This window comes from Oncorhynchus keta, chromosome 21 (genome assembly GCF_023373465.1).
Source record: "Oncorhynchus keta strain PuntledgeMale-10-30-2019 chromosome 21, Oket_V2, whole genome shotgun sequence".
NCBI classification, from domain to species: Eukaryota; Metazoa; Chordata; class Actinopteri; order Salmoniformes; family Salmonidae; genus Oncorhynchus; species Oncorhynchus keta.
Genome location: NC_068441.1, coordinates 43,469,685 through 43,496,562, shown reverse-complemented (window position 1 = coordinate 43,496,562; position 26,878 = coordinate 43,469,685). Strand labels below are relative to the sequence as shown.

The 26,878-nt window shown below is 42.1% G+C and overlaps 2 protein-coding genes and 1 long non-coding RNA gene across 3 annotated transcripts; 2 read left to right on the top strand and 1 right to left on the bottom strand.

Annotated features, from left to right (window-relative positions):
- Nucleotides 1-1,277: 1,277 nt before the first annotated feature.
- LOC118400602 (neuronal acetylcholine receptor subunit alpha-4-like) lies at nt 1,278-11,874 on the top strand. Its single transcript, XM_035797603.2, has 5 exons — nt 1,278-1,424; nt 1,756-1,800; nt 1,904-2,013; nt 9,619-10,969; nt 11,608-11,874. Exons 2-5 carry the CDS (start codon nt 1,771-1,773, stop codon nt 11,743-11,745), a joined length of 1,629 nt encoding a protein of 542 aa, XP_035653496.1. The 5' UTR covers nt 1,278-1,424; nt 1,756-1,770; the 3' UTR covers nt 11,746-11,874.
- A 174-nt stretch (nt 11,875-12,048) lies between these two features.
- On the bottom strand, nt 12,049-23,204 carry LOC118400601 (NACHT, LRR and PYD domains-containing protein 12-like). Its single transcript, XM_052473973.1, has 12 exons — nt 23,046-23,204; nt 21,469-21,587; nt 20,535-20,776; nt 20,216-20,350; nt 19,621-19,648; nt 17,291-19,057; nt 16,819-16,992; nt 16,022-16,183; nt 15,764-15,937; nt 14,509-14,673; nt 14,254-14,303; nt 12,049-14,051 (listed from the first exon to the last, which is right to left on the bottom strand). The coding sequence occupies exons 2-12, from the start codon at nt 21,477-21,479 to the stop codon at nt 13,402-13,404; spliced, it is 3,558 nt and encodes a 1,185-aa protein (XP_052329933.1). The 5' UTR covers nt 21,480-21,587; nt 23,046-23,204; the 3' UTR covers nt 12,049-13,401.
- On the top strand, nt 14,861-17,508 carry LOC127910383 (uncharacterized). Its single transcript, XR_008074620.1, has 3 exons — nt 14,861-15,132; nt 16,833-16,921; nt 17,365-17,508. It is a non-coding gene; the product is annotated as an uncharacterized LOC127910383 (long non-coding RNA).
- Nucleotides 23,205-26,878: the final 3,674 nt, after the last annotated feature.

Genomic DNA, 26,878 nt, shown 5'->3' with positions numbered 1-26,878 from the left:
AGTTCCATATAAGTTCCATTTTGACCTGGGCAATACGTTTGCTGAATACATGATCTCTAATGTTATATATTTTATATACAATTTTCCATGTACTTAAAAAATCTGTTTTCAAATATGAATATGTATTGTATGGAGAGATAAAACACATTCTAAGGGATGCGTTTTCAATAGATAATGGTACGCATACAATACAGTACAATGTACCAACCCATTTGAAGTGACAGTGTAAGTGCCTTAGGGTTAAGTGTCCTGGGTTGAAAGAGGACAGGGACCGGCAGCATTTGTCTTGTGTTTGAGTGAAAGGCAGTACCTTCTAAAGAGGACAGAGAGAGACAGGACCATCTGACAGTGTGGTGGCACAAAGGGAAACAGAGGGTGGAAGTCCATTTTTTGTGCAACCTGCAGCCAAGGATGTTATGCTAAAGAGGAGGTTGGATTCCAGAGGAATGTCGTCAGAAACAAATCAACATACAAAAGGGACATGACAACCTTTTGCTCTTTTTTTTACGCAGAGCGAAAAGAGATATCCATTGAATCATTTAAATGCATCATGAAAATGAAGAAAGAGCACAGAAGGTGAACATGTAATTGTTTTATGACAACAGTGGACGCAAGCAGATGAAAGAGTTTTCAAATCTGGGTAGAAGAAGAATTTCACATAGTCAAGAAAATGTCTTCGGTCAAGTGTTATCCTCTTGTAGGAATTTTAATGTCTCTTCTTCCCTTTCAAGGTCAGTCCCTTTTAAACTAATGTGTTGTTGATATCCTTATGATAATTGTGATGCACACAAATGTATTGTACAAAGTACTTAAAGTTTGAATTAATGTGGATTCCACTTTCAGTCTTGTGTTTAGTATACAGATGATTTACTGTATAACAATTTAAGAAATCATGCTGCCAAATAGTTGGATGCATCTACTTTTGTGAACAATGGATAGTGAACATTGTAAGGACTGCTAATGACATTTTGAAGTTTAGAGTACATTTAATAATCTAAATTCAGTCAAATAATAATGTTATTTTATGATAACAGTATCTGTAGTTAAATATTTATTTATTTATTATTGGTCACACTTTGGGTTCCTCATACATGGAATCAGCATTTTAGTGTCCTGTTTAAAAGGTATATGTACTGCACATGGGTATATTTATAGGAAATAGCCCAATGTGGAAAACTACAGTAATACGTTGGGAACATTTGAGGTTAACTATGATTCTGTTCTCCACTTCCTCCTCCCCTTCCTTCCCCCTTCCTCCTCCTCCTCCTCCAGTGTGTAGCCACCCCAGGGTGCGGGCTCAGGCAGAGGACAGGCTACTGAGGACTCTGTTCAGCCATTACAACAAACTGGCACGCCCTGTGGCCAATGTCTCTGATGTGGTGCATGTGCTCTTTGGGTTGTCCATTGCCCAGCTCATTGATGTGGTGAGGAGGAAATAAAACTTAAAATCCTTCAAAGCCATGCATACGCCTGAGTGCCAAAAATGTTGATTTTAATTTACTATTGTTTGGAGAATACTAATTGTCGATTCAGTCAAATCCGCATTTACACAGTAGCTCTTTTTCTTGAGATCAAATCAAATCAAACAGTGGTTCTGGACTGTACTGTTTGAGTGCATGGTCAGAACTAACACACTTTGAAAACATTGTTATGACAGGGTTCACTGAATCCCAGCCTGTCTATGCAGATACTACAATGAGTAGGTGTATACCATCATCAACCATCTTTATACTGTTTCTCTTTTCTCAAAATCAGGATGAGAAAAATCAAATGATGATCACCAATGTCTGGGTGAAACATGTGAGTCCAATCAAAATGACACAACATTTCTGTGTCTGAATGATCTATTGTATCTGTAGTGTGATCTGCTCACACTGAGTTTCTATTGGTCTGTTTCCTCCAGGAGTGGAATGACTACAAGCTCTGCTGGAATCCAAAGGAATACGAGAATGTCACCTCCATGCACATCCCATCCCATCTAATCTGGAGACCAGATATAGTTCTTTACAACAAGTATGTAATGTTTTAATGCTAAGTATGCATGCTAAGTATATACTTTGAAACATGTCCTAAATGTTCACCCATATTAGGAAATTACTTACATGATTCCTTACCTTTAAAAGTGGTTTAATAGTTCCCTTCTGTGTTGTGTGTAGAGTACAGGATGGACTTCTGTTAGTTTATATATATAGAAATAACAGGCATTAGTTTCATTAGTTTCATGTGTCTAAACTGCCTGATGAATAGTAACGGAGAACTGAGAGGAAAGTAACACTTTTCTTTTTACCCTAATTACTCAGATCAATAGAGCTACAGACACAATATGTTATATGTCAAGCAAATTATATACAGTGCCTTCGCAAAGTATTCAGGACCGTTGACTTTTTTCCACATTTTGTTACATTACAGACTTCATCTAAAATTGATTAAATAAAACAAATGATTCAGGAATCTACACACAATACCCCATAATGACAAAGCAAAAACAGGTTCATTTATTTTTCTGCAAATGTAGGAATGTGGGAATATTTGTGGGAATATTTTTCAGCAACAGGGGCTGGGAGAATAGTCAGGATCGAGGGAATGATGAATGGAGCAAAGTACAGAGAGATCCTTGATGAAAACTTGCTCCAGAGCACTCAGGACCTGACTGGGGAGAAGGGTGACTTTCCAACAGGACTACGACCCAAAGCACACAGCCAAGACAACGCAGGAGAAGCTTCGGGACAAGTGTCTGAATGTCCTTGAGTGGCCCAGCCAGAGCCTGGACTTGAACCCGATCGAACATCTCTGGAGAGAGCTGAAAATAGCTGTGCAGAGACGCTCCCCATCCAACCTGTCAGGGCTTGAGAGGATCTGCAGAGCAGAATGGGAAAAACTCCCCAAATACAGGTGTGCCAAGCTTGCAGCGTCATACCCAAGAAGACTCAAGTTTGTAATCATTGCCAAAGGTGCTTCAACAAATACTGAGTGAGGGGTCTGAATACTTGTTTTTGCTTTGTCATTATGGGGAATTGTGGGTAGATTGATTTCTGAAACTATCCGCCGCCATTGTCGCAACCCCTATTACCAGCCTGTTCAACCTCTCTTTCATATCGTCTGAGATCCCCAAGGATTGGAAAGCTGCCGCAGTCATTTCTTCAGCCTCCTGAGGTTGAAGAGGCGCTGCTGCGCCTTCTTCACGATGCTGTCTGTGTGAGTGGACCCAAACTGTTACAGACCTATATCCATCCTGCCCTGCCTATCTAAGGTCTTCGAAAGCCAAGTCAACAAACAGGTCACTGACCATCTCGAATCCCACCGTACCTTCTCCGCTGTGCAATCTGGTTTCCGAGCCGGTCACGGGTGCACCTCAGCCACACTCAAGGTACAAAACAATATCATAACCGCCATCGATAAAAGACAGTACTGTGCAGCCGTCTTCATCGACCTTGCCAAGGCTTTCGACTCTGTCAATCACCATATTCTTATCGGCAGACTCAGTAGCCTCATTTTTTCGGATGACTGCCTTGCCTGGTTCACCAATTACTTTGCAGACAGAGTTCAGTGTGTCAAATCGGAGGGCATGCTGTCCGGTCCTCTGGCAGTCTCTATGGGGGTGCCACAGGGTTCAATTCTCGGGCTGACTCTTTTCTCTTTTTATATCAATGATGTTGCTCTTGCTGCGGGCGATTCCCTGATCCACCTCTACGCAGACGACACCATTCTATATACTTCTGGCCCGTCCTTGGACACTGTGCTATCTAACCTCCAAACAAGCTTCAATGCCATACAACACTCCTTCCGTGGCCTCCAACTGCTCTTAAACGCTAGTAAAACCAAATGCATGCTTTTCAACCGATCGCTACCTGCACCCGCATGCCCGACTAGCATCACCACCCTGGATGGTTCCGACCTTGAATATGTGGACATCTATAAGTACCTAGGTGTCTGGCTAGACTGTAAACTCTCCTTCCAGACTCATATCAAACATCTCCAATCGAAAATCAAATCAAGAGTCGGCTTTCTATTCCGCAACAAAGCCTCCTTCACTCACGCCGCCAAACTTACCCTAGCAAAACGGACTATCCTACCGTTCCTCGACTTCGGCGATGTCATCTACAAAATTGCTTCCAACACTCTACTCAGCAAACCCACCACTGCGACTTATATGCTCTAGTCGGCTGGCCCTCGCTACATATTCGTCGCCAGACCCACTGGCTCCAGGTCATCTACAAGTCCATGCTAGGTAAAGCTCCGCCTTATCTCAGTTCACTGGTCACGATGGCAACACCCATCCGTAGCACGCGCTCCAGCAGATGTATCTCACTGATCATCCCTAAAGCCAACACCTCATTTGGCCGCCTTTCGTTCCAGTACTCTGCTGCCTGTGACTGGAACGAATTGCAAAAATCGCTGAAGTTGGAGACTTTTATCTCCCTCACCAACTTCAAACATCTGCTATCTGAGCAGCTAACCGATTGCTGCAGCCGTACATAGTCTATTGGTAAATAGCCACCCATTTTCACCTACCTCATCCCCATACTGTTTTTATTTATTTACTTTTCTGCTCTTTTGCACACCAATATCTCTACCTGTACATGACCATCTGATCAAATCAAATTATATTTGTCACATACACATGATTAGCAGATGTTAATGCGAGTGTAGCGAAATGCTTGTGCTTCTAATTCCGACAATGCAGTAATAACCAACAAGTAATCTAACTAACAATTCCTAAACTACTGTCTTATACACAGTGTAAGGGGATAAAGAATATGTACATAAGGATATATGAATGAGTGATGGTACAGAGCAGCATGGTCCTTCTGTGGCTCAGTTGGTAGAGCATGGCGCTTGTAACGCCAGGGTAGTGGGTTATCCCGGGACCACATATAAGATGATGCACACATGACTGTAAGTCGCTTTGGATAAAGCGTCTGCTAAATGGCATATATTATTATTATATTATTATTATTATTATACAGTAGATGGTATGGTACAGTATATACATATAAGATGAGTATGTAAACAAAGTGGCATAGTTAAAGTGGCTAGTGATACATGTATTACATAAGGATGCAGTCGATGATATAGAGTACAGTATATACGTATGCATATGAGATGAATAATGTAGGGTAAGTAACATTATATAAGGTAGCATTGTTTAAAGTGGCTAGTGATATATTTACATAATTCCCATCAATTCCCATTATTAAAGTGGCTGGTGTTGAGTCAGTGTGTTGGCAGCGGCCACTCAATGTTAGTGGTGGCTGTTTAACAGTCTGATGGCCTTGAGATAGAAGCTGTTTTTCAGTCTCTCGGTCCCAGCTTTGATGCACCTGTACTGACCTCGCCTTCTGGATGATAGCGGGGTGAACAGGCAGTGGCTCGGGTGGTTGATGTCCTTGATGATCTTTATGGCCTTCCTGTAACAACGGGTGGTGTAGGTGTCCTGGAGGGCAGGTAGTTTGCCCCCGGTGATGCGTTGTGCAGACCTCACTACCCTCTGGAGAGCCTTACGGTTGAGGGCGGAGCAGTTGCCGTACCAGGCGGTGATACAGCCCGCCAGGATGCTCTCGATTGTGCATCTGTAGAAGTTTGTGAGTGCTTTTGGTGACAAGCCGAATTTCTTCAGCCTCCTGAGGTTGAAGAGGCGCTGCTGCGCCTTCTTCACGATGCTGTCTGTGTGAGTGGACCAATTCAGTTTGTCTGTGATGTGTATGCCGAGGAACTTAAAACTTCTGATCATTTATCACTCCAGTGTTAATCTGCAAAATTGTAATTATTCGCCTACCTCCTCATGCACACAATGTATACATGTATATGTAACAGTATAATTTTAAACCGTCCCCTCGCCCATACCCGGGCGCGAACCAGGGACCTTCTGCGCACAACGACAACAGTCACCCTCGAAGCATCGTTACCCATCGCTCCACAAAAGCCGCGGCCCTTGCAGAGCAAGGGGAATTACTACTTCAAGGTCTCAGAGCAAGTGACGTAACCGATTGAAACGCTATTTAGCGCACACCGCTAACTAAGCTAGCCGTTTCACATCCGTTACACTCACCCCCCTTTTGACCTTCCTCCTTTTTCCGCAGCAACCAGTAATCCGGGTCACGGCACCAATGTAACAGTATAATTTTAAACCGTCCCCTCGCCCATACCCGGGCGCGAACCAGGGACCTTCTGCGCACAACGACAACAGTCACCCTCGAAGCATCGTTACCCATCGCTCCACAAAAGCCGCGGCCCTTGCAGAGCAAGGGGAATTACTACTTCAAGGTCTCAGAGCAAGTGACGTAACCGATTGAAACGCTATTTAGCGCACACCGCTAACTAAGCTAGCCGTTTCACATCCGTTACATATATAGACTCCCCTTTTCTACTGTGTTATTGACTTGTTAATTGTTTACTCCATGTGTAACTCTGTGTTGTCTGTTCACACTGCTATGCTTTATCTTGGCCAGGTCGCAGTTGCAAATGAGAACTTGTTCTCAACTAGCCTACCTGGTTAAATAAAGGTGAAATAAAATAAATTGATGAGGGAAAAAAACGATTTAATACATTTTAGAATAAGGCTGTAACCTAACAAAATGTGGAAAAAGTCTAGGGGTCTCAATACATTCTGAAGGCAATGTATGTCCTCTACCATTATCAACTGTAATTTCATTTCTATTGTAATTTAGTTCAAATTAAATAGACCGAGAACAGAACTACCGCAACGTTACTTTTGTACCTGCCTGCAGGGCGAGATTAACACAGCCTATTAACCATCATTTTCTCATCTCACTTTAATTGGAATGTTGTAAATGTTTTTCACCATTTTCAATGACTATTCATGCTTAGCCCTACCAATCTGGTGCTCCAGCTGTCCTTGTCATGCACGCTCCTCGTGTCCTAATACAATAAACGTCTTCATTCTCTTCATAAACAGCAAAGTCATCCTGCATATCCCATTTCCATGACTTGACAGAATTATAAAGATATACATTGAGTGTACAAAACATGAAGAACACCTTCCTAATATTGAGTTGCACCCCCACCATCAGTTTGTCGGGGCATGGACTCTACAAGGTGTCGAAAGCATCCACAGGGATGCTGGCCCATGTTGACTCCAATGTTTCCCACAGTTGTATCAAGTTGTCTGGATGTCCTTTGAGTGGTGTACCATTCTTGATAGAAACAGTAAAAAACTGTTGAAACTGAAAAACCGAGCAGCATTGCAGTTCCTGACACAAACCGTTGCGCCTGGCACCTACTACTATACCCCGTTCAAAGGCACTTAAATATTTTGCCTTGCCCATTCACCGTCTGAATGTCAATTATTTCAAGGCTTAAAAATCACTTTTTAACTTGGTCTCCTCCCCTTCATCTACACTGATAAGTGGATTTAACAAGGGACATCAATAAGGGATCGCTCAGTGTATATTTTTAACCACTAACCTGCCAATAAAAGCTTATGTGAGAAACTGATCCATCAAGTCAATTGATTCAGGCATAATTCTAATGATGTCTTATATAATTTTCAAACATTCAGTCACTTGTTGATATTTTGCTAATAGCAACATGAACTAGAGGAAACATTGGCCTGAGCTTAATGGTTTTATTTGATTTGATTCTAGGTCATCCGTTTACATTGGGTTACTTTCATCCCACCATCTCTCCTGTAACTTCTCCCAGGCTAACAGCCAAGACCAGCTAGAATGATATTTGAAACCTGTGGTATCATTTAGTCACTAGATTGGTTAAGAAAATTACATATGTTTGGAACCTTAAACAACTAAACACAACTCTACAACTAAAAACACCTCCGGGTCCGTTTTTTTACTTACATCAAAACATTTTGTTGATAACTCGGCGGAATATGGTCAGATTAGACAGTTTTGTTTTGCAGGGAGGTCCTCCTCCACATTAGGAACATGCTGACTTCACTACGTCATTCTAGCTTCTGTGTTATCTGAGAAAATGGGCACTTTACTTTCGCCCTGGCTCACCTAAAACAATATAACTCCGTGCCCATAGAGAATATGAATACTCATTTCGTTTGACCAACAGCAATAACAGCATAGCCACAACGCTAACATGCTGGGCTGTATAGCTAGCATAGAATGCTAAAAACAACACAGAGAGCTAGCAGCTCGTGCTCGGTGAACATTCCATTATGACTGTGTACGAAAATTCTAAACAAACAGAATTCAGACTAAACGTAAGAATAATGTTTACAGGCAACACATTTCACTTCTTTTACTGGACATGTAATGATATTTTCACTATTTTAATGACATAATTGCCAGATATAATGACAGAATTAGCAGAGCAGAAACCATACATACCTTTTCAAAAGGTCATCACTAGTTACCACACCAACTCATAAATCCCACCTATTTCCCCAAAATCTGATTTTTTTTAACCTTAACCATAACCTTAACCACACTGCTAACCTTCGCCTAACCCTAACTTCAATTAAGACCAAAAAACAAATGTTTGTTCTCGTGATTTATTACGATATATACTTTGTGACTGTGGTAACTAGTGGAAACCACACAAGAGCAGAAGGAAAGAGGAAGTCAAATGGACAATGCAACAAGTTCACAGGAAATGGACCAAACCATTTTACAGTTCAAAGTTCATATTTTCTTATACCAACTCTTATGATCTTAGATGATAGGTACAGGTAGATTTTACTATTATGCCAACATAGTCATGGAAATATAATACGGCAATACCACAGTAGATCATTATTTCTGAAATAGAATAATCCCTAAAGTGACCTGATTGACCCAGTCCACTCTAAGATCATCCTGCCCAATCAACAGTGCCAGTCAACAATAGCGTTGCATGGGTAAAATCCCTGGAGAAGCCAAGCAAGAAAAATTCCATATTACAACCTGTGTTGTGATAATTGCGTTGTTTGCTCTATAACCTCTTAGTTCATATGCCTTGTAACCATGATGTAAGACCTAAGGCCGAGACAATAAGAAGACACAGTGGCAGAATAAATTCAACCACACCTTTGTTTCATCACAAAACCAGAGAGAAACATCTGTCTGGTGAAGTCCACACAACAAACAGTTACATGACAGCAGCATGTTCAAGAAAGTTAATGTTTCCAACATTTTCTAACTACTAAACAACTATTGATTAGAACCATGGACAGTTACCGCAACTCGCAAAGAAAACAAGCCCTGCCTCCACTTTTCCAGCACCATTTCAACATCATCTAATCACCTATGTTAAGTCTACTACAATGGCTAAAAGATGGACACCTGAGTGACGAAAGATACACTATTTTGTATCTTTTCTTATTTTTTTCAATGTCAATTTTTGGGTGAAGCCTGACTTCACTTGGCTTCACTTGGCATCCATGAATACATGCCACTAAGAGTCTAAGTGTTGTACCCCTGGTATATCTAAATAAAATTGTATTTTTTTATGTGGCGAACCCACTGCAATTCGACTTCAATAGGACATGCTGCAATACAAACATATTGTTTGTATATATAGCCACAGCCACTCTTTTCTACCATTGTTGACTAAAAAACAATGAGAGTGGACGGGCAATTTATCTTTATTGTCTAATCTGTCAGGCCATTCCTTAACATACAATCAAGCTCTATCATGCCTTCTTATCTCTAGTGCAGATGGTGATTTCTCCGTGACCCACCTGACCAAGGCCCACCTGTTCCATGACGGGCGCATCAAGTGGGTTCCCCCGGCCATCTACAAGTCCTCCTGCAGCATCGACGTCACCTTCTTCCCTTTCGACCAGCAGAACTGCACCATGAAGTTTGGCTCGTGGACCTACGACCGCACCAAGATCGACCTAATCAGAATGGCAGGCAATGTGGACCAGATGGACTACTGGGAAAGTGGCGAGTGGGTGCTGGTGGACGCCGTGGGCAACTACAACATCAAGAAGTATGAGTGCTGCCACGAGGTCTACTCTGACATCACCTATTCCTTCATCATCCGGAGACTACCGCTGTTCTACACCATTAATCTGATTGTGCCCTGCCTGCTGATCTCCTGCCTGACTGTCCTGGTGTTCTATCTGCCCTCTGACTGTGGAGAGAAGATCACCCTGTGTATCTCTGTGTTGCTGTCTCTCACCGTCTTCCTCTTGCTTATTACCGAGATCATCCCGTCCACCTCGCTGGTTATCTCGCTCATCGGGGAGTACCTCCTCTTCACCATGATCTTCGTCACCCTTTCCATCAGCATCACCATCTTCGTGCTCAACGTACACCACCGCTCGCCGCGCACGGACACCATGCCCCGCTGGGTGCGCCGCGTCTTCCTGGACGTTGTCCCCGGCTTCCTGTTCATCCGGCGGCCTGCAGCGGTCAAGGACAACAAGAAGAGGCTGGCGGAGGCCATGCAGAAGAGGGCCATGCTATGGGGTGAGCTGGAGGCTGAGCTGGAGGTCCAGGAGATCCTGGCCCGCTCCCCTTCTCTCTTCTTGGGCCGACCCATGGAGGGTTCCCTGCTCCCCAAGCTTCCCCAGCAACAGCAGCAGCCCCTGGACAAGTCCAGCCAGTACTCCATCCTCCCGGAGGAGCCGACCACCTCGTCCCAGCCAGGCTGCTCTTCTCTGTTCCTCCACCCTCTCTTCCCATCCAGGGACAAGCACCACGTGGCCAGGCCCAAGATGCGTTCCCTCAGCTTACAGTACGGCCTGGGTGAGAGGGAGCAGCCCCAGACCAGCATCCGCTGTCGCTCGCGCAGCATCCAGTACTGCTGCCTGCATGAGGAGGTCTCCTCCATGGGTAACGGCATGCAGGGGCCTCTCTCTCAACACCCGTCCCTGATGGAGGAGAGGAAGCAGAGCTGCTCAGCTGTCTGCAAGTATCACTCAGGCCTGGCCAAGGAAGCCAAAGCAATGACCAAGGACCAGCGGCTCCTCGTCTTATCCCCGTCCATGAAGATGGCCATGGAAGGTGTGCAGTACATCGCAGACCACCTCCGTTCAGAGGATATCGACTTCTCTGTAAGCAAGGGTCTCATCATTAACATGTAAACTGAGGAGGCAGATCTATAAGCACAGACCCAGGCCCCTTCAGTTTATCTACAGTATTTGTACTCTGAAAATAGAGAATATGGTGCGTCAAGGCACCCTCAGTTTTAGCTATTTGTATGCTGAAGATACTTATTGTTTATTTCTACGGATAATTATTTAAAATATATCAAAAAAGGTACATGGCACAAAACTCAATCGGGCTTTACAGTTAGGAATGCCAGTGGATACAGGACTTGGCATTTGCCGCACAATGCCAAATATTTCAGAGCACAATGCTGCATACTGTATTTCAATGGTGCGGCAGGGTAGCCTAGTGGTTAGAGCGTTGGACTAGTAACCAGAAGGTTGCAAGTTCAAATCCCTGAGCTGACAAGGTACAAATCTGTCGTTCTGCCCCTGAACAGGCAGTTAACCCACTGTTCCTAGGCCGTCATTGAAAATAAGAATTTGTTCTTAACTGAGTTGCCTAGTTAAATAAAGTTTTTTTTTTTTTATTAAATGGTGAACAACCTGAACTGTAGGAACACAAATTCTATCAATTTAAATATTTCAACAGTGATTCATTTTGTGTTTGAAGTAACTAAAAACAAATTTGTGTCATTATTCAGGTGAAGCAGGAGTGGAAGTATGTGGCTATGGTCCTAGACCGGATCTTTCTGTGGTTGTTCATCTTGGTGTGTCTCCTGGGGACCCTCGGACTCTTCGTCCCTCCCTGGCTGGCTGGAATGATAGACCTATCTGTCTGACTCCAAACACTTCTGAAGCCATTGACCCTATGCACATTCAAGTTGTACAACTGATGAACAACTCACTTGCCACAATTTTGTTCTGCACAACATTAATTACACAAGCATTGTGGAGACACTGCACAATGATTGTGTGCAGAAAATATCAGTTGTAATGACAACCATTGTGTCAAATGCATTGTATATCAGTTGTGCAGACCTGAGTGTGAACAGGGCCATGGCGGATGTCACCAATGGACAGGAAACCTTCTCATTAATTAATTAATTGTGAAAAGGCATTTGTAGATAAAAAGTGACACATAATTGTTTTGGCAATGCTTTATTTTCCAGAAGCCAGCAGATGGAGCCAAAGGTCTCTAATGTGAAGGACTGAGAAGTTACATTGGGATTGTGGAAACATAGTGGTTACTGCCAAAATAATGAAAACAATTGAGAAAATGTGGTATACAAAGAATATTTTCAAAGCAGGTGCTTCCATACAGGTGTGGTTCCTGAGTTAATTAAGCAAATAACATCCCATCATGCTTAGGGTCATGTATAAAAATGCTGGGCAGGCCATTATTTTGGCTACTATGGCTCTGCCCCATAGAATGACAATGCTCCCATCCACAGGGCATGAGTGGTCACTGAATGGTTTGATGAGCATGAAAATTATTTAAACCATATGCCATGGCTTTTTTAGTCACCAGATCTCAACCCAATTGAACACTTATGGTAGATTCTGGAGCGGGGCCTTGAGACAGGGTTTTCCATCAACAAAACATCAAATAATGGAATTTCTTGTGGAAGAATGGTGTCTCATCCCTCCAATAGAGTTACACTAGAATCTATGCCAAAGTGCATTGAAGCTGTTGGTGTATGTTGGTGTTCCCTTTATTTCGGCATTTACCTGTATCTCTCTTTACCTGTACCTGATACTATCCAGAAACAATAGGAATAATAAGCTAATAAAGTTTTATAAAATTATGTTTAAAAACAGCTTTAATAAAGCATTAGAGCATCATTTCTAACAATATTTAAGCTAGTTTAAAACACACAGCCTTAGTCTAAGTTTACCTTAGTCTAAGTTCCAATTCTAATAATTTGTCCAATTACTGGCAATGTTCTGATTGGTCAAAATATCAAAATTGGGCTGCCTGTGTAAACTCAGCTAAAGTAGCCTAGATGGGACATATTTTAATATCCAAACAAGGAACCTTATTCTTTAACAGAAGAGAACATAGAGGATAGTGGCTCTGTCCGGTAACAGTGGGTGAAGGTAAATACTGTACATACCCTTGGAAATTAGGTCTCAACAATATTTCTCTACTTCTAGCATCAAGTCATTTATACCTGAAACTTACACCTATTCAATCCAGCTGTGCTCTACAGCAGCTACTATGTTACGTAGGTGGTATTTTCCTAAAGCTGTAAGGTTTAACGTGCTCTTAAATCTTGTTGTAATCAACACATTTTCACATTGACTTTCACGTTTTTATCCTCTTTCTCTGTGCTCTAGTGCTGTTGTTTTTTCACTTGCAAGAAAACTAAAATTCACAATGCAGACGTTTTTCCCTCTTGTGAACGTTATTGTGATTTCTTCAGGGTCACCTTACGATTGAAACATCTACCACAATCATTGTGTCAAATTAGCAATAGAGAAACATTTGTGCTTCTTCAGTTTCTGTAATGGAAAAGATCTTTATGAAGAACGCCTCCAGTTAAGGAAATACCACCCATTTCTTGAAATTCTTCCACCGATGGCCTCTTAGCCTCTACAGGATTACTGGCAACCCCAAAAGACACTGAGGAGTTTGTACTCTGGATTCCAAACGCTGGATAGAGGGGCTCAGTGAATGTGGTCTGAAAAGTGTGAAGGTGGGTCATTGTGTCAGAGGAGACCTCATAGAAGGAGACAGTGCCAGCAGGATGGTCCAAAAACACTCCTACTCTCTTGTTTTGCTCAGATAGCTTTGGAGGGGAGGTTATTTTAGTGGTTTCATTATTGTAGTCGACAGAGTCATGGTACTTCGAGCAGGCAAGACACCAGGAATTGCCATTGGATCCAAGCTTACAGACACGACCATTTCCTTTTCTGCTGATTCCTTTATATGCCACTCCTATGACAGTCAAGTGGCCACTCCCCTCTGCCTCCCAGTAATGGCGCCCACTCAGACCCTCTGTACACAGCACCTGTGGACAGTCAAATCTCTCGGGGTGGTCAGGATACAGCTGCTGCTGTCGAACCCCTGTCACCTGTCTGTTTCCTTGAGACAGAGATAGGAGTCTGCTTACTGTGTTTAGGTCTAGAGTGGGCTCACAGGCATCTGTGGATGAAAAGAGAGGTTTAGAGGAGGGGAAATAAGCTGGATCAACCCAATGTGTCCGTGTGTTTAAGTCACAGGTGGGATCTGAACTACCTCATCACTAAAGTGTCTTACCTCCACTACATTTACAGGAATAATGAATGTGTTCTTTTAGTACATTGACCAAAATAGATGAGATGTTAAAACAAAGAAACATACATACACTTCTTAAGCAGCTGTGGTTCTATCCAGATCTCTTCATTATGGTCCACACTGTGGCAGAGGAACAGAGAGTGAGTGAGTGAGTTGAGTGAGTTGAGTGAGTTAGTGAGTGAGTGACAAGGAATGAGTGAGTGACAAGGAATCAAGTAAAGTGTTGCCATTGGAATTACTGAAAGTCAGATTTCAATCTTGTGGTTCAAATAAGAGAGAAATCTGCATACAAATGAAAAGATTGGCACAGATTTACTGTACTAACTTGAGATTACAATGGGCCTCCTCCAGTTTAGCAGAAAGAAGCTTCACGCCTGAGTCTCCTGGGTGATTGAAGCGCAGGTCCAACTCTCTCAGGTGGGAGGGGTTTGACCACAGAGCTGAAGCCAGAACAGCACAGCCGTCCTCTGTGACTTTACAAAATGACAGCCTGCAGAGAAAAACAATTCTGGGTTTTACAACATGACTGAGGCTGGTGAGAGCTTAAATATGAACCTCTGTTAAAGCATTTACATCTACAAGTTGGTTATTTAGCAGACTGTCATGATCATCTAATGAATAAATGGACCAAGGCGCAGCGTGCATAGAGTTCCAAATGTTTAATTAATGAAACTCACCAAAACAATACAGAACAAAAACGAACGTGCCGCTATGCAGTGCTCACAAGCAACAATACATAAACAAGATCCCACACCAAACAGGTGGGAAAAGTCTGCCTAAATATGATCCCCAATCAGAGACAACAATAGACAGCTGCCTCCAATTGGGAACCATACCAAGCCAACCTAGAAATAAATAAACTACAATGCCCACCCTAACCAAAATAGAGAATAAAGTATCTCTAAGGTCAGGGCATGACACAGGCACGCTTATCCAGCATTCAAATAGGGTAGGTAAGAGAACCACATATCACAGTCATTGTAAGTATAAACTTTCTAAAACATCTATCAGAGAAATCAGAGCAAGTGAGGAAATACAAGTGTTAGAGCAAGAAAGACAGTAAGGTGTTTTTATGATCTAGGGCTAGATAACATCAGAATGACATACGCATAGCTTTGTTTTGGCAGTGTCAAAGGTGGAACTGCGTTAGAGCTGTCAAATCCACAATCAGCTCGTTGCGTTACCTGATCACAGACACTGCCATTGGATACAACGAAACCACACCTGACTATAATCCGACAAATCCCATGCAGCCGTGTTACAAACACTCAAATTAGACTGATGCATAAATCCCCCATCTAAATGAACATGAAAACATGCATTAGCCTCGCATCAATGGTTTGACATTGGAGAGTCATTATTTCTAACATCGATAGAGCCTACACTTTCTAGCGCCATTTAGAACATCTAACACAGTAGGGATATAAGAAAGGGACTGGTTTGTGACACACAAGAGCAGCTGCTCACCGATATGTCACCTCATACTGCAGTTACACCTCCAACGCTGGTTGACGCTGGTTAACGCTCAATCTGATTGAATCCAAGCCATAGTAATATACAGTATGTTTGTAAATACTGACCTCAGTATCTCTAGTCTACAGTTTTGATGGCCTAGTCCAGCAGAGAGCAACTTCACTCCTGAATCCTGCAGGTCATTGTGACTCAGGTCCAGCTCTCTCAGGTGAGAGGAGGTTGAGCTGAGAGCTGAGGCCAAGTCTTCACAACAGTCTTCTGTCAGACAACATTGATTCAGCCTAAATGAGAGAAATAATAACATTACAACACACTACAGCAACAAGTAGTCATAAAAAGAGGAAAATCACAAAGTAATGACTGACCTCAGTTTCTCCAGTTTACAGTGTAGGCTCAACAATCCAGCAGCAAGCAGCTTCACTCCATAATCCTTCAGTCTGTTGTAACTCAGGTCCAACTCAATAAGAGATAAGTTAAGAGATACCAATATTTCACAAGACTCCCCTGTGATGCCACAGCCAGTAAGTCTATAAAGATGTGAGAACATACCATTGAAACAGGCTGGGATGAACTTCCCAAAAACATAAACATCATCTTTAGCATTAAGATTATTGTTTGTCCATTTTCTACCAGTGTACTTTTAAGATGTTCTTAATGCTAATTATGATCAACGAAAACAGAATGCATTAGAGCTTGCTCTGAAAATTAACCTCAAAGGGATTGTTTGGGATATTGGCAACGATGCCCTTTATCTACTTCCCAAGAGTCAGTTGAACTTGTGTAAACCATTTTTATGTCTCTGTGTTCAGTGTGATGGACGTTGCCAACTTGCGTTAGCGCAATTGGAACTAGCTTTAGGGCAAGCAAATGCTACTGTAGTTAGCATTGGCATCTAACTTCCTTTACACTGTACAGTCATATAAATGGTTTTCACAAGATTATCTGACTCTGGAGAAGTAGATAAAGTTCCAAACTATGTCTTTTAACAAAACAATCCAACAATATTACAGTTTCTGGTTTTCTTAAAACTTCTTAAAACATTGTAGGTTAAGGGCTTGTAATTCAGCATTTCACTGTAAGGTCTACTACACCTGTTGTATTCGGCGCATGTGTCAAATACAATTTGATTTGGTGATATAAAGATGTCTCCAAATGTACTGACCTCAGTGTCTCCAGTTTGCAGTGTGGATCCTCCAGTCCAGCAAAAAGTATAAACTCTCCATCATCAAACAGCTCACTGTTCCTCAGGTCCAACTCTCTCAGAGGTGAGTATGCAGATTGGAGAACGGAGGCCAGTGTGTCACAGACCTGATTTGAAAGAGTACAGCCAGACAGTCTGCAGAAACAGAGAACATATCATTTCAGTCTGATGTTGTGCAGGCCATGGCAAACTGTTGAATCCTATTTTATTTGGTGTATGCTGAATAGGATCGGTTCATAATAACTTGATCTCATGCAACCTGTTGTTCTGATAAAAAAAATATATATATATAAGTGAAATGAAAGCAAACGCACACAAATGGTTAGGGCTATTAGGTCTCTCAGCATACATACATATGAAAAATGTGGACTAGAATTATCCAGATTTGATAATTTTCTGGTATGTGTGAGATTAGTCTTGACTGAAGCCTTACATTGCCTTTCTGCAGTTTCTTACAGCTGGGAGCAGTCTGTCATGCCCCTCCTCTGATGTGTTGTATTTCACCAGGTCAAACTCATCCTGCACCTCCTCTGACATCAGAAGCACATAGGCCAGTGCTGAGCAGTCAGCAGGTGACAGTTCTTCTCCAGACTCAAGGAACTTCTGAACGTTCTCCTGAACTGAATTGTCCTTCATCTCAGTCAAACAGAGGAAAAGGTTTATGTACCTTTCAGGTGACACATGATGTGCATCAGGATTCTTGAGGTATTTTCTAATCTCCTCAACAGTCTCTGAGCTGATCTTTGTCTTTGGCAGTAGGCCTTGCAACAATCTCTGATTGGAATCCAGTGTTATGCCAACAAGGAAGCGGAGGAATAGATCCAGGTGTCCATTTAGACTATTCATGGCTTTGTCCACCATCATCTTCAGCAACTCATGCAAGGGAAGCGCTGCAGAAGTATTCTCCAGGAAAGACTCAAGGGCCTTGATGTTGTTGCTCACACAGCAGTGAAAGACATGCAGTGCAGCAAGGAACTCCTGAAAGGTCAGGTGCACAAAACAGTACACCTTTGAAGACAACCCACACTCTTCTTTCAGGAATTCTGTGCAAAACTCTGAGTATGTTGAGGCTTCACTAACATCAATCCCACAGTTTCTCAGGTCTTCCTCGTCGAATATGATATTGCCCTCTTGCAGCTGTTCAAATGCTAATCGTGCCAGGTTCAAAATGAAGATTTTCTTTGATGCCAAGATCTTCTGTCTATCCCTCTCATTCTGCCCCTGATACTTTTCATTTGCCAGGTTTATCTGAATGACCATGAGGCGAGCGTACATCTCAGTCAGAGTTGTAAGGATCTCTCCTCTCTCATTTCTCTGTCTACAAAACACATCCTCTAGAACCTTTGCAGTGATCCAACAGAAGACTGGTATGTGGCACATGATGTGGAGGCTCCTTGATGTCTTTACATGTGTTATGATTTTGTTGGCTAGTTTCCCATCACCGAATCTCTTCTTAAAGTATTCTTCTCTCTGCGTGTCAGTGAATCCTCGTACTTCTGAAATCCGGCTGACCAAGTCACGGGGAATCTGATTTGCTGCTGCTGGTCTGGAGGTTATCCAGAGGAGCGCTTTGGGACACAGAGTCCCCTTGATGAGGTTAGTCAGCAACTCGTCTACTGATGAGATCTGTGTCATATCAAACAGTGTCTCGTTGTTTTGGAAATCCAAGGGAAGTCTGCTTTCATCCAGACCATCAAAGATGAACAGAACTTCACCATCAGTGTAGTTCTTTACATCTTCTATCTCAGAAAGTTCAGGGTGAAAGCCATTTAAAAGTCCATGAAGACTGTATTGTTTTTTAATCAGATTCAGCTCTCTGAAAGGAAGCACAAATATGAAATCTACATCTTGATTGGCTTGTCCTTCTGCCCAGTCGATGATGAACTTCTTCACTGAGACCGTTTTTCCGATTCCAGCGATGCCCTTCGTCAGCACAGTCCTTATGCGTTCCTCTTCTCCATGTGATTGTTTAAAAATGTTATTACAGTCGATAGGGGTGTCTGGTGATGTTTTTCTCCTGGATGTATATTCAATCTGCCGAACCTCATGTTCTTTATTAACCCCTTCACACTCTCCCTGTGTGATGTAGAGCTGTGTGTAAATCCTATTAAGGGGAGTTTTATCTACTGCGGTGCCTTCTAACACCAATGCAAACTTCTTCCTCAGACTGGCTTTGTATGTCTTGAGAATATCATTCACTAGAATGAAATGTAAACAAAAACATGAAGTTCAAGTTATGAAGTAAAGCACCTTACTCTTATTGTAACCCTCTTTTGAATAATTTTACTCTGTCACTCAGAAGCCACTCAATGTCTCATAACAAAAATTCATGTGGAGTATATTGCTCCAGCTAACTGATTCTGAGATTCAAACTTATATCACCATATTGAATAAACACCAGATCAAAATATATTTATGCTAAGTTGAATGAATTAGATCTGGGGAAAATGCCTAAATCTGTGGTGTTGTTTTTTTGTGCTGTCAAATACCAGGTTGTATGGTACGCCTGGGGCAGGCGTAATGAACTGATGCTCAACTCACTGGAGAAACAAAAGAGAGAAAAGACAGAGACTGAGTTAAAGTAGTCCACCATTCTATTCCTAAAGAGGACAATCATCATTGATATAAGGTGTCAGGAAATTGAATGTGCACAATAAAGTGTATAGGGCCGTACTTTAGTAGTATATAGAACAGTAGCAACACTTGATGAAGAATAGGCAGTAGATAGAATTACAAGAAATACAATGTTTGATGCCTTACCCTTGTTGTGTGGAACAGCTATGTGGGGCTTCTAGAAATAATAAAGAAAAACGATAATTATTGTAGGAATCCTACAGTTCTGAATATGAATTTAAGGAATCCTGGAGTAAGTAAATCAACCGTATGACAACACATCAGCTACCATCTGAACTGGGCAGAGAATAGTTGTCAATACCAACTTTTCAAATACTTACTGTAAGGTAGTCAAATATAGTTTACATAGAGTTTCAACTTAAAGGCAACTTTTTTCTTCGATATTCAAATACAGGTCTCAAAAAAACGAATCATATCTGAAAGTATTTTGAATAACTCTCAGAAAACCAAATAATATTTGAAAGTATTTGATTATATGCAAGTTATTTGAAAAAAAAATGTTTTTGATGGCTGCCAAATACTGTATTCAAATAGTTGTAGTCACCTCCAAAGTAACTATTTGTTCCCCAGGGAAAATAGTTACTTTCCACAAAGCATAGTTAAAACTATAGTTATCCCAGGTCTGCACAACACAACACAACATAACATCTGACCTGAGATGTTTCACTAAAACCGGTATCTGTTCATACAGACATCAACTGTGTGAGAATGATAAAGTGTTCACCTGTTTTTGGCACAGTGATGATGATGTCTCTTACAGTAGAGTTGTAGATGAATGGGGCGATGATAGTGCTTCCGTCCTGAGCTCTAATGGAGGTTGGGAGAGAAACTACTCTATGCTCCTCAACATGTTGGTCTTCTGTTAATTGAGAATCAAACAGAACAACATTGGCATAGTGACTTGAAAATTGGTGGTGAACATTCTAATTGCACGTAGATCCAAATGTACTTGGTCAATCATTTTGAGCCATAAACATTTTAAGGATACTTTTTCTTACATATAAATTGGAAAAATAATCATAATTTTCATAAAGGTGTCTTACTTTCTTGGTGTCTAATACCATGTTGTTGTAGTAGGTTCGGTTCAGAATGTGTTCTGGATCTCTTTCCACACTCGGGGCAGCCAGGGTCTCCTGATGGAGCAGGCTGGTCCCTGTAGCTGCCGATGCACTGTCTGCACACTCTGTGTCCACAGTTAAAAGAGACGGGGTCTCTCAGCCCCTGCTCACACACTGAACAGCTGGACTGATGCTCGTTCAGACCTGCCCTCCAGCTCCACTCACCGCTGAGAGAGAGAGAAGAGCTATTCAGTGTGTTTGTGTGTGTCTACTTGTTTTCCTACATTATCAGGACCTCATTGTCCTAACATTTCACCCTAATGTCCTGAAAAGGTAAGAAAACAAGTCAGGACATTTTTCAGGTCCTGAATTTGTTCAAATTATATTTTAAGCTTTAGGGTTAATTTGAGGTTTTTGGGATTAAGGTTAGGGTTAGATTTAGGGTTAGGTGTAAGGTTAGGGTTAGGGTTAGATTTAGGGTTAGGTGTAAGGTTAGGGTTAGATTTAGGGTTAGGTGTAAGGTTAGGAAAAATAGGATTTTTTAATGTTCAAGCATTTGTACAGTCCAAAAACTTCTGGAATTTCACAAAAACATAGCTTTGTGCGTGAGTGTCATGTGTCTGTCACATGTCGTTGTGGCTTTATTGAGGGATGTTGACGCAACATAAAAGACGGAAACAAATAAAAAACAGGAAGAACGACAAATTAAGAAAGCTTGTGCCATCCCTCTGCTGTGGCGAAACTGCCTGCTGGGCCAGCACGAGTGTTTAGCAATCAATACCATTAATAGGAAGTCATTGTTTATTTTCATGACAGGCGTCCACACGCAGGGTGTTGTATTGTCGGGAGGTAGAATAAACATGTGTATAAGACCATGTATCCCCCTCTTCTTCAATATCCATAGAGGACAAAAACCCACCTGTGTTCCATTACAGCGGATTTTACTCAGCACATGCAGTTGGATCCTTCATCATTGTAGACCTTCAACATCTTTTCAACAATGTCTGTCACATCGCCTCTTGGGATGGGTGGGAAGTCCTACAGAGTCACAGAAAAACCTGAACCAACTCATCTCCAGGACACCCAGAAGGTCTATAAGGGAGTGTGTCATGTTGACAAGCTGAAACATACACGTTAGCATGGCCACCAGATGAGAACTAAACTCTGTAAAACTGAGACTCATAACCAATTTATTTCTCTCTATCGGCTCCTATTATTACTTCAGAACTAAAGGGTGCAATTTTGCTCTTTTCAGAACTCACTTTCTATTTACAGAATAAATCCATAGCAGCAACATTTTGGTCCGGAGCAGTGAGATCTTTATTTTATTATTTCTTACACACAGTGGGACAAACACAGGTGTCCCACTCTAAATAAAACTAGTTTTGATGCAGTGGAGCTGTGCCCTTTGCTTTTGTTCTATCAGTTTGGTGAACAAATATGTTGTTTTTCTCTAAAAGGGCAGCACAGTCATTAGTGCTGTGCACATCCCAGGCTGACTATATTTCAGATGCCTGCCAGATCTCACAACGCCACCACTGTTTTTATAATAGTCACGTTCCAGACAAACTACATTTCAGGCATTACATTGCATTAACCAATGGTTGTGTGCCACGTCCTTGACTGTATTCGGGCATCAGATTGCTATATCATAAGATGTGGTTAGCTGATATGTTAAATACCAATCCATGCGTTGTGAGATCTGGCAGCTAGGCGTCCGCAATGCAGTCGGCCTGGAACACGGCACTATCTTAAACTGCATTCTCTAGGTATGTGTTATCTACGGATATCTTACATAACATGGACACGTGATAAAAGAACACTTTGTTCGACTGGCCTGGCCTAAAGGGAGGTACGTGCACAGTCTAGCCACATGCTATTAACGTCATGTTGACGGTTGGTATGCAGCCATACCAATATTTCTAGTTTTGTCAAGTGGGCAGCTTGAAAGCCTGAGACCCACACTGAAAACAAGTGTTGTATAAAAAAAACCATTATTGTGTTATTCTCTAATTGATTTGTCCTTTATTAACTGTACAATTGTTTACTCTAAAAAATAAATAAATGTTTTCTGATCAGTCTCATTGCACAAATACCAATCTGTCTGGATACGTTGAGGTTTATATGTCTCTTCCTGATAAATAACTTGGTTACTGTAAAACTTCTGTCAATCATTAGCTACAGTGGTGAGTAGCCAAATGCATTACAGAAAACAGTTGAACAATTCCTAAGCCATGACGTCTGGAGCAGTAATACTTTACATCAGAGTAGAGGTATTACTATATCATGTGGACAACAATGAAATGCATTACTGGGCCAATAAGTAATCTCCAAAGCACATTCCAGTCCAACCCGCCACAACAGTATGTGCCCACAACTTCTTTGCCTAGGTCATAGTGAATCCTGTAATATAAAACCAAACATTTTCCCTTTTAAGAAAACAAAAACTAACCAACTGGAAATGTATAGTGACATCATCGGGTCTGTTCTGCTTACCCTCTGTTCGTTTGATGGTTATGATGTGCGATTTTCTTCCTGCTTATTACACCCAAGACCTCCTGAGTCTGACAGGTTTGGTTTCAGTTATTGTCAGGTTGATATTGACTGTACTTATCAACAGTCCGTCCTTACAAGCGCCAATCTGCATTTATATTCTCTCTCTCTCTCTCTCTCTCTCTCTCTCTCTCTCTCTCTTTCTCTTTCTCTTTCTCTTTCTCTCTCTCTACATTGCCAAAGCAAGTGAAATAGATAATAAGGCCGAGCAAAGTTGAATTATAAACAAACAATCGGTTAAATTCATGGTTAATGCATCATTTTCAGATATATTAAAAGTGATTAAGAGACGAAACAACAATGTCATTGAACCAATTCACTGTCCAGAGATCAGGGCATTCATCAGCAAAGACTGATAGTATTTTGGACAACCAAATTGAAGTCAAAATTATGGATGAAATCGAAGTGTGTCAGCTGTAAGGTGATTTGAGATTCATAATTTACATTTTACCGGTACTAACAGTAGTCTAGGCGACCGTTAACACCAAGATGCAATGCATTTGAAGTGATGGTGCGCCGCCAAGAACAGCTAGCATGTCCTGCAAAGTACATTACCATTGGCACGCGCACACTAATTTGTGCAGATCTGCAGCTCCACAATGACGTGATCAACTGTCTCCAAGGTGGGGGCTTCTCGTGGTAGCCAGATGAGACAATCGAAGGAGGATGCGGTGAGCAAAGTTACTGGGCTCAAATTTAGTCGAGCTTGCTCTATATAGATTGATGTTTCTAATTGTGCATGTCAAGAACAATTTTTTTTATTTTGATGATGATAGGCTATACTCTATGGCTGGATGTATGTATTTTTTCCAATTCCACATGAATTTGCCAGACCTAACTTGATTGATCTTGCTACCAGGCCTAGTCTGAGAGGCCTAGTCATATTTGTAAGCTATCGAGATGCATTCAGGTAATGAACTCAATATATATCAACATTTTAATTTAATTACAATTATTTATCGTCAATCATTCTAGGAAATATATATATATATTTTAAATAGTCTACTCCATTACCCTATACATCACATTAAATGATGAGATTGGATTTTTTCCTTTGGGGGTACTGTCACGCCCTGACCTGAGAGAGCCGTTTTATTTCTCTATTTGGTTAGGCCAGGGTGGGATTAGGGTGGGCATACTATGTTTCCTATTTCTTTGTTTTTGGGCCAAGTGAGGTTCCCAATCAGAGGCAGCTTTCTATTGCTGTCTCTGATTGGGAATCATACTTAGGTAGCTTTTTTCCCACCTGTGTTTTGTGGGTAGTTATTTTCTGTTTAGTGTCTGCACCTGACAGAACTGTTTTGTTTTTTTGCTTTGTTATTTTGTTCGAGTGTTTTTGAGTAATAAAGAATCATGAGCACTTACGACGCTGCGTTTTGTCCATGCCTTCCAACATGAGATGTTACAGAACTACCCACCACCAAAGGACCAAGCAGCGTGGTAAAAAGGACGAGTGGACATGGGAGGAGATCCTGGACTGAAAAGGACCCTGGGCGCAGGCTGGAGAGTATCGCTGTCCAAGGGAGGAGATAGAAGCAGCAAGAGCGGAATGACGAAGATACGAGGAATTAGAGGAACGGCGACGAGACCAGGAGTCACGACAACAACGGGGGCCCGAGAGGCAGCCCCAAAAAAATGTTTTGGGGGGGACACGGGGTGATTGGTGGTGTCAGGATTTAGACCTGAGCCAACTCCCCATGCTTACCGTGGGGAGCGTGTGACTGGTCAGGCACCATGATGAGCAAGGTGTCTCCAGTGAGAATTCACAGGCCGGTGCGCTCTGTGCTAGCGCCCCTCATTTGCCGGGCGGAAGTGGGCGTCCATCCAGGACGGGTTGTACCAGCTCTACGCTCGAGACCTACTATGCGCCTGTGCCACGCACCAGGCTTCCAGTGCATCTCCCCAGTCCTGTGAGACCTGTTCCGGCTCCACATACGAAGCCTCCAGTGATAAACCATGGCCCGGAGCCTGTAGTGATGATCCATGGCACCAAGCCTCCAGTGATGATCCATGGCCCGGAGATTGTAGTTATGATCCATGGCACGAAGCCACCGGTGATGAGCCTGCAGTGAAAATCCGGGCAAGGAGCCTCCAGCGACGGTCCCCAGTCCGGAGCCTCCAGCGACGGTCCGCAGTCCGGAGCCTCCAGCGACGGTCCGCAGTCCGGAGCCTCCAGCGATGGTCCGGATTCTTCAGCAATGAGCTGCAGTCCAGAGCCTCCAGCGGGGGTTCCCAGTCCAGAGCCACCGGAGACGTCTACTTTCCGTCTGCTTTCCATTAGATCCTAATGATGACAAGACCCTTGCTTTGTCCCTGCACTCAGCTCAATGCGTTCTTCTCTATGTATGTTATCTAGGGTCAGCAGACTATGTGTCTCCTCTGTTTTTAGCGTGCTCAGCTATACTAAAAATACTATACATTCCTCTATTTTCTAGGCTTGCTTTGTCCCTGCATTTAGCTTAATGCATTGTTTATCTTGGATCAGCAGACTATGTGTCTCCCCTGTCATTCCTTCAGCATCTCCATGTCCTAAGAATATGTGAGTTATGTCTATAATCCATCAGTTGGTCATTTGGCTGACCCCCTCCTTTGTATGTCCACCTGTCCTGGCGCCTGTGTGTCTCCTCTAGTACTCCTCTCCTATACAATAGACAATGCATTTTACCAGAATGGCAAATGCACTCTATAAGTGTATCTCTCTCTTGTGTTACAGTATTTATGTTCCTCCATATATGTACATCATTTCACCCCAAAATTACACTAAAAAAAACAAACTAAAAGGATATATATGGTGGAGCATAATTCCAACAGTTGATTAACAAAAATAAAGCTTACAAATCACCTAAACCAAACATCTCCAAATAATAACATAGATAGGAGTATAAGATCCAATTACAAACATTTAAAGAAACCCTAACTATGCTAGGTAAAGCTCCGCCTTATCTCAGTTCACTGGTCACGATGGCAACACCCATCCGTAGCACGCGCTCCAGCAGGTGTATCTCACTGATCATCCCTAAAGCCAACACCTCATTTGGCCGCCTTTCGTTCCAGTTCTCTGCTGCCTGTGACTGGAACGAATTGCAAAAGTCACTGAAGTTGGAGACTTTTATCTCCCTCACCAACTTCAAACATCTGCTATCTGAGCAGCTAACCGATCGCTGCAGCTGTACATAGTCTATCGGCAAATAGCCCACCCATTTTTACCTACCTCATCCCCATACTGTTTTTATTTATTTACTTTTCTGCTCTTTTGCACACCAATATCTCTACCTGTACATGACCATCTGATCATTTATCACTCCAGTGTTAATCTGCAAAATTGTAATTATTCGCCTACCTCATGCCTTTTGCACACAATGTATATAGACTCCACTTTTTTTTCTTCCTATTGTGTTATTGACTTGTTAATTGTTTACTCCATGTGTAACTCTGTGTTGTCTGCTCACACTGCTATGCTTTATCTTGGCCAGGTCGCAGTTGCAAATGAGAACTTGTTCTCAACTAGCATACCTGGTTAAATAAAGGTGAAACAAAAAAATAAAATAAAAAACAACATGCCATTGGAAAACAGGAGTGATGGTTGCTGATAATGGGCCTCTGTACACCTATGTAGATATTCCATTAAAAATCTACACTGTATTTCTCATCAATTTGATTTTCTTTTAATGGGCAAAAAAAATAGCTTTTCTTTCAAAAACAAGGACATTTCTAAGTGACCCCAAACTTTTAAATGGTAGTGTATATTTTTGTTATTGTACTCAGTTAATATCACC